General features: G+C 39.9%; 1 protein-coding gene across 1 annotated transcript in view; it reads left to right on the top strand.

The window, feature by feature from the left end:
• Window positions 1–8,674, top strand: part of LOC118598810 (copine-8-like) — a 65,236-nt gene that overhangs the window by 47,949 nt on the left and 8,613 nt on the right. The window contains exon 3 of the mRNA XM_036212128.1: window positions 6,881–6,927. Within this exon, the coding sequence (XP_036068021.1) occupies window positions 6,881–6,927 (47 nt within the window). The remainder of the gene's footprint in view (window positions 1–6,880; window positions 6,928–8,674) is intronic.

The raw sequence follows: 8,674 nt of genomic DNA on the forward strand, positions 1-8,674 counted from the left end.
TACTATACATATACTACACATGTACGCAATTCAACTGTAACAGCAGCTCACACGCTCCATCATACAAACCCATTCAGATAAAGACTTTAATTCTGTCACACAAACTATTAGTGCTAAGGTGAGCTGACACCTGTGCTCAGGTGAGTGTTTATGATGTCCAAATGTGGATGATAATGGAATGTACAAAGGGGGAGAGCACCCCTTAGTAATAAAAAAAGCCGGCCATGACAGAGCCAATTTTTTTGTTTTGGTCTCGATTTAGCCAGACAAAATTAAAAAAAAATGGCTAATGGTGAAGTGAGTCCCTCACTTACTACTTACAATGCATTGCAAAAGTTAAGCAGAGGTCACGTAGAGTACAACTTTAGGATTGATATGACATCAGTTTTCCTGATTTTTGAATTCAGGATTAGTTAGAATTTAAAAGCTAAAAAAAACGATTTTCAAAAGTGTAACTTTAAAATCAAAGTTAATTTCCAATCAGCCACCATGGTTAATACAGTCATGATTAAGTCTCTCATCAGTAAGTGACAGCTTATACATTAAGTCATGAGTACAGTCACTATTAATTATTGTTGTGCGTGGAGATGATTAGCGTCTTCTTAGATTCCGTTGTGGAATCAGTTTAGTGAGGAAATGACATAAGAAACTGGATCACCAAATGAAGGGGCTCGTCTGATCTGTTGTCACTGGCAAGACTGAGACAGACTTTCAAAAACATTGTATTAAAAATCCTCCAGAATCAACTTCTCTTTTGAGTTTTCCCAAAAATACAGTAAGACACAGAAAACCGCGTAAGACAGAACAAACAAAACAGATGTCTGAGAAGCCAAAATCCAGGTCAGAGCACTCAGGCTCACAAGGCAGGTGAGGAAGAAAAATGGACAGAATCCAGACAGGGTTGAACTTTAACATGCACCAGAAGAGAGCCTTATGCAAGCAGGGCAGCAGGAAAATAGACATACCGGGTTACCCAGGTGCCGCGGTGTGGAGCAGACAGGCAGGAAAAGCCAGATCACAACTCCCAACCAGTACTGCCAAAATTTGAACTTTAGTGAGCCTACAGATACACTTACCTCCACTTATTGATTCTAGAAGATGCAAGACAGTTATGTTTTGTATATGTATTTATTCTGTACTTCAATTCTTTAGGGTAAGATAACTGTCAAAATGAAATGTGTGCATATAGACAAAGCAAAAAATATGAATACAAAATGTAGTTTTATGCTTAACATGTCTGTTGTAAGTACAACTTGTCTTTGTTTTAAATACAAGTTTTCCTTGTCGTATATACTAAATTTTCCCTGTTATGTCAAAAATACATCCCAGCGTTTTTTTAACAAGTTTAGCTTGTCACTATAGATTTGTTAAAAGAAATAATAGATAATAATTACAATTCTCTGGAAGCATTTTGTTGTTGCTATGTGACAACAGCTGATTATGTAAACAATGCACTCACAGACAGTTTACAGGCCTATGCCATGCTTTTCTTAAGCCTTTCAGAGTGAAATATCCATATTTATGATCATATATTACCTTTGGAACACTAAAGAACACATTATTTATGAAATATTTGTTATTTTCTCTTTTCCTACCCAAAAGTAAGACGATTTAATCTGAGGCTTCGCCTTTTGCTCCTTGTGGGTGCTGTCCATTTCATGACGTCATCCTACAGTTGTCCTCTGTCTGCATTTCTCCCACGAAAACAAACTCTTTCAAAGATGAATGCACATACCATATATCTGCCTTTAGTTATCCCGGCCATCTTTACACTGGTTCACAAACACTCAGCGTCTGCACGACTGTACCGACCCAAGGGGTGTGTGTCTGTGTCTTAAGTATCTGAAGGAACACTTGTTAGACCTGGAATTTATTGGAGACCAAATAGAACTGGAAGAGTTACGGCGGGTCACCAACCCTGGTCCTCGAGGGCTGCCACCCTACTTGTTTACCAGCTAACCCTGGTTAGCTGGACTGAATCTGCCCAGTTTCTGACTGACTGATCATATATGATCCAGGTGAGCAGCAATTACTGAAGCAGGGATAGCTGCAAAACAAGCAGGGCGGCAGCCCTTTGTCACACTCTGGTCCAGAGTGTGACCGGCAGGTCCAAGGCAAAGGCAACAGACATACACTTTGTGTCTATGAAAAATACTTTTGTGTTTATTTAACAGCAGGCAACAGCCTCACTGAAGCCAACATTAGACACACACCTCAAACACAGTGAACATGGCAATTTATAATACATGGTCCCTCCCCTGGACCAGGTTGTTCCACTTTGGGCTTAATGACTGACTTTTGGTCAGGCACTACAAAAGCCTGCCAAAAGCAGAGCTCGGGTCCTTTGACCAGGAAATACAACTGAAAGGTAAGCACACATAAGTCAGCAACAGAAAAAAAACAACATAATACAATTTAACATAATACATCCAAACAAAACACCCAAAATAATAAAGGAATTGAAACCTGTGTGCATGTGTGTTTGTAGTGTTATCAGGGATCTTGCTTAGATGTTTTGCAGTAGAGTGTGTGCACCCACCCAACTGGCATTAGCTTGGTCCCTAAATGTATGTTGTGCATGTGTGAGTTCCTGTGTGGAGTTTCAGATAGGTGAAACTGCCACACCTTGAAGAACAGAATTGGTGACCCCTGAAATACAGCACTCATTCATTTATTCATTCATTTTCCTGACCGCTTCGTCCCTGCCGGGGTCGCGGGGGTGCCGGAGCCTAACCTGGTTGCTGATGGGCGAAGGCAGGGCACACCCTGGACAGGTCGCAATCTGTCACAGGGCCTCAATCACACACACATCCACTCTCACATTCACACCTAGGGGCAATTTAGAGTCACCAATTAACCTATGAAGCATGTTTTTGGACGGTGGGAAGAAGCCGGAGTCCCCGGTGAAAACCCAAGCATGCACGGGGAGAACATACAAACTCCACACAGAAAGGTCCCAAATCCCCCAGCCGGGATTTGAACCGGGGCCTTCTCGCTATGAGGCAAGAGCGCTAACCACTGCGCCACCGTGCAGCGGAAATACGGTACTGTGCATTTAAAATGAAAGTGAAGATAAAAGGAAAGTGTTAGCTCCGTGAAGAAAGTGGATGTGTGCATTAGTCTGGGGGCGGTGCTGGCATCCCGGACTCTTCCTGGAAGAGGCTGTTCTTACTTTCTCACATCACAATGTGAGAATCCACTCGTTTTTGTGGGTTGGGAGGGGCTGGTGCTCAGCGCACAGGTTTTGAGAAGATTACTCAAATGTGTAAAGAAATCAAAATACAGCTTTGGGGTTCTGTATGGTGAGAAATGAACATTATAATACACTTGAATACACTTGCATGGTATAGGCCTTACAAAACCCAGAATTAGTGGAAGATGGTTAAAAAAAAGCTAATACAGCAGGCGTGCCACTATATTTATTTGGCGCAAGCAGTCCATGCCCGTCAAAAATATTAAAAAATAACTAGATATATAGCATTACCTGCTGCGATAATGCTACTGTGAAAGCTGTAAGCTGAATGTAGCTGCTGAAGATGCTGAAATTGATAGCTAAAAGCGTTGAAGCTGATAGCAGGCTAAAATATTAGCCAAACTCCAAAATAGCCTAAAAAAAACTGAAAATTTTGCCAAAACAACTAGCATGTAGCTGACAATTTAGCTAGACTCAAAATTAGCCTAAAAAAAACGTTGTAAATTTCAAAATAGTCCAAAATGCTAAATGCCAAATAAGCTCAAAAGCCCCATTAGATGCCAAAACAGCAAAAACAGCAATGATATAAAATATTAGATGACTCACAAATTTGTTTAAAATAACACTTATGTTTAAAGCATACCATGGAAAAAACCTTCAACACACTTAAAACGCATGTGGACTGCTTTTGGAAGACTGCAAATGTTTGAGTGCGTGTGTCTGAAATGGTGTGTGCTGAGGTCGTCATGGCAACGAGCACACAGAGGGAGACGCACGGCTGCGTCCTTCTTTACAATAGGAAAATACAGCCCTGCACTTTTCACGAATAAAAGCTTGTATCTTTTAAATCATTTTCCTCCAAGTAAAAGTAAAAACACTGTCAGAATCCAGACTAGACATCGGTCTACCTCTAGTGTAATTCTCATGTTTTTGTGCCCAGATATACAGAAGTGCCTGCATGTTAGAAATGAACATCCTCCAAAAATCTTCTCTGCCAGAAATACATCGCGCTTAATGGGAGAAATTATCAGCTTTTGCTGATAATTGGGCTGGGCTGCTGTGGGAATACTTGACCGCTGCGCGTGTTTCTTGCTCGCCCCGTCAGCAGTCTTATTTGAGCCCGCCCACTATTGCAGGAAAGGCTGAAGGATTGTCTAGAACAGTGTTTTTCAACCTTTTTTGAGCCAAGGTACACTTTTCCCATGAAAAAAAAATCCCGCGGCACACTATCATCCAAAAGGTAAAAAAATTGCTCTGTATTGATGTACAGTCCCTCCACAATCTAGTGTACATTTTTTTATATTAGTGGGAAGCATCATTAATCAATTTGCTCAAGTTAAACGTATATCTCGTCAAAAAGTCTACATTTATTATCATTAATGAATGATTAAAAAAATACTTCTAAATAATCAGTTTTTATGAATGTTTTTTTTTCTCTTTTTTTAAATACTTCCAAAACTATCAGACAAAGTAAAAAAAATGTTCTTTTCTTGTTTCCCTCCTCATGAGAATTCTGGATCAAAATTAAATTCTTTTGCATTCGTTTTCCTAAAACAGCGGCTCTTTCTGCTACCAAATGGCGTTTTAGGTTGTTGTTTGCTTTGTTTGATTCATTATAAACTATTATATACGATTATGCACAAAATCCATGATGTAAATATGTTTTTATTCATATAAAGTGTAAATTATGTATATGCTGTTATTTATCCCTTCCAGATAGAATGTACAAAATTAATGATAAAAGAACTATTAACTATTCAGTTTTTAACTCTACGCATTTTAAGCTTTGTTCTTTTTAAACACATTTGAAGTGAACAACACAAACCTCTACAACTACAACCCAAATACAAATTAAATTGTGCAAAAACCACTAAATCCAGACTTTTATCCACATTGACATTAAGAAAGACAAAAGAGTTTCAGCTTTGATGATGTAATCTGCTTTCTTCTCTCAGTGATGATCTGGTCTGTTATAGAGAAGATTCTCTCAGTTCTCAGGTGTCTGGACAGGTTGATTGTGGAGCCATAAATATATACAGAATATATATAGAATTATTTCCTGCAGACTCTGTTCCTTCATACTATCAAGAAAAGTCAAATGATTCCAGTTTTTTCTTCTTTTCTAATGCCTCTCATTTTCTTTACATTTTGTGTTGATGTTTTCTCTCTATCTCTCTCCCTATTTGGCTCTTGCTCTGCTGAACGTGCCCCTACCCCTCCACCCAGCGCTCAGCGCAGGCACTTAACTCAATGCATCATGGGGGCTGTAGTGCATAAACTCACGCAGATGCCGTCATACTGTCGTTTCTAAGCTTCATTCTTTTGTTCACTTTTTAAACTGTCTGACGTTGGATCCCGCTGGAAGCTACACCGCTAAACACGAGCTTTAGTTATTTTTGTTGGAACTGAGAGACTTTATGATCCGAATCAGAACAAGGAAGTGAGGACGTTAACCACTACTGATTGGTCAGATTGATGACATGTGATCAAGCCTCCAACAATGATTGGTGAAGACAGCTGAATGGGGAGGGACTTTTCTAAAAGCTGAGTTTGAGGCTAGTTTTGCGGCTGGATTGCGGTAACATCATCCTGATTAGTCCATCCATCCATTTTCTTGATCGCTTCTTCCCTTCCGGGGTCGCGGGGGGTGCCGGAGCCTATCCCGGCTACTGAAGGGCGAAGGCGGGGTACACCCTGGACAGGTCGCCAGTCTGTCGCAGGGCATCCTGATTAGTCATTTATAGAATCAAAGAAAAATGTATTTTACCATCTTGCATATTCCAAACTATCCAGTGTTAAATCAGGGCCGTTTGGATGAACACAGAGCTGATACCACAGTGATGGTAAATGTTTTAGATATGTGAAAATGGATAATTTCCCGCGGCACACCAGACCATCTCTCACGGCACACTAGTGTCCCGCGGCACACTGGTTGAAAAACACTGGTCTAGAACTTCAAGTACTGAACAGGATAGAAGTGATTGACATGTCCAGACAAATAGACCTTCAATGAAACTATAAGCACCAAAATGAGGAAGCTTCTTTCAGTTTATCTTACCCCATACAATTAATTTTTACCCATTTCTTAGATGTTGTTTTATTTTAAAGTCTTGATTGAGGCATGTGTAGTTTATCAAAGTGATATATGTCTCCCACCTGTGATTGATAGGGGGGTCTGTTTCAGTTGATTTACTTTCTATGGGTAAACTGTTTTCAGGGTTTGAAGCCTGATCCCAGCATGACATGAAGTCTCTGTAAATGGTTCAGTTGTCTACATTTATTTTTTTAAATGGATCATTCTAAATTAACATGTGATCCCCTGGTGTTCCTATAAATATTTGTAAGGATATCAGGGATGACAATGTGCCTCCAGCGTGTGACTAAAAAGTAATGGCTTACAAAGTGTAAGTACAAAAATGTCATTTTATTTCCACTTTATTGGTCCAGTCCACAGCATTTGAGAACTCAGTATGAACACTCATTTGTGCTATTTGCACATAGCTCCCGCCCCCTGTGAAATACCATCGCGCTGTAAGGCAAACTTCTATTGACATTTAGTGAAGAAGTTTCTATTTTCTGTAAAGGTCTAGGTGAAATGTCTTCTCTCAGCTGACCATTGAAAACTGCTTCCTCTGTCCTAAACGCTCTTTCATTAATCTGCCCCTGATTTTCTCTCCCCTCCTACAGTTTGTGTCCTCTACACTCAAGGAATTGCCAACAGGGAGTGGAGAGAGGTGAGTGGAGATGGAACTTGTATCTGCTCTTTTATCATTTGTTTAATATCAGTTCTGTTCCATAGAAAATTATCTTTGTTTTTAACCCTTGAACACTGGAGCTCCAGTGTTAATATTCCTTGATTCATGTCACTTTTCTCCTTCAGAATCTGCTGGATTTACCTTGTTAGCGGTTGAAAAGTTACAGTTCATTAAAGATTTTGTGTTTAAGCGTAACTGCCTCAGGTGTTAAAGGGTTAAGAACCTTTTCAGTTTGCGCTCTTTGACTTTACCTCCACAAATACATTGTGTGGTTGTTTCTATTGATTGCATTCTGCAAACACCAAAAGCTTATTTTCTGTGGAGAGTCAATATCATGCAAGTTTAAACCACTCAGACTGAACAACTGCTGTCTTTCACCAAAGTAAAAAGCCACCTAACACTCGAAAAGCCTTTTGAAACCAATTCACTAGTGAGTTTGTCTGTTCAAGCAAAATCCCTGGAATTCTAACAGGAAAAGAAACGCTGCACATGAGAGCATCTGCAGCTGTCACAGCTGCTTCATCTGATGAAGGATACGGTCTTTCTTAACTTCATACCCAATAGAACAAGTCTTTTAGGCTCCAAATAATAAACTTGATATTACTATCTAGTCAGACGCCACAAACTTTCCTGCTGGAGTTTTTCATGGTGCTGTCACAGATCAACAGCTTTTTTTAATCACACAAATGTTACATTTGGAAAAATAATAGACTGGTTCTGGTTTCTAAATGTATTCCTTGAGTGAAAAGAATTAATGAACCTTGGAGTATATTGTTGGGCATTTCGCCAGCCTCCACTGCCTGTAAATAAACATGCGGTCAGGCCTGACAGAAGCAATATCCACGTTCTTTCCTTCCTTTTACTGTAAAAAATAAAGATGGGATTTAGTGCATGTTTCTCTGATTGAATTAGAAAAAAAAATCCTTGATTTAAACTTGATTTTTCTATTTGAGGGTTAATATCTGGTTCATTTAAATCAGGGTTCTCAAACTCGATTGACCTTGGGGCCACTGAAGGCAGAGTCTGGCTGAGGCTGGGCTGTATGGGCTTCCATTTGGGCCAAAAATGTGTTTTTGCGTCCACTGTCTATAGTCGCGTTTCCATTAACTCTCAAATCTCGCTAATTTGAATTTCGATAATAAATTCTCCTAATGGAAACACCACAATTTCGGAAAAACTCGCATTTTTTGAAAAAAAGTTTTTGGGCTTAGAGGAGGTGGTATTTGGGGATTTTTGAAACAGACATTTTTTGCAAAACTGGAATGGAAACACTTTTCGAAAGAGATGCCCCTCTTTGTATGAAGTGTCTGTCCTGAGCGCAGCACAGCAGGCGGCAGGAGAGATCCAACAGCTTCACAGCTCTTTATAAGTTGAGTGTCATACGGAATCGTGCAGCTCCTCCATAATAAAATCACCAAGATTTCCTCACGGCTTCATCTGCAGCTACACTTCTGCAGCTTGGAGCCTGAAGATGCTGAACTCCCGTTTGAGGAAAAGCGCGAGTGCAGGGACAGAAACTTAAATTGATCTCGTCGTGTTTTAAACAGAAAAAAGTCCAGCAGCTTACTTGCTGGAATGGTTATTTATTTTAAAAACCGCTGAACAGGTTTCTCACCTGAGACTGTCAATATACTCTGGGAGGCACATACTCTGAGCCCAGTCTCAGTAAAATGCGTACATATGCCACGATTTGGGAAATACCGTGTATAATATACGCCAAAACCAG

This window comes from Oryzias melastigma, linkage group LG6 (genome assembly GCF_002922805.2).
Source record: "Oryzias melastigma strain HK-1 linkage group LG6, ASM292280v2, whole genome shotgun sequence".
Lineage (NCBI taxonomy): Eukaryota > Metazoa > Chordata > Actinopteri > Beloniformes > Adrianichthyidae > Oryzias > Oryzias melastigma.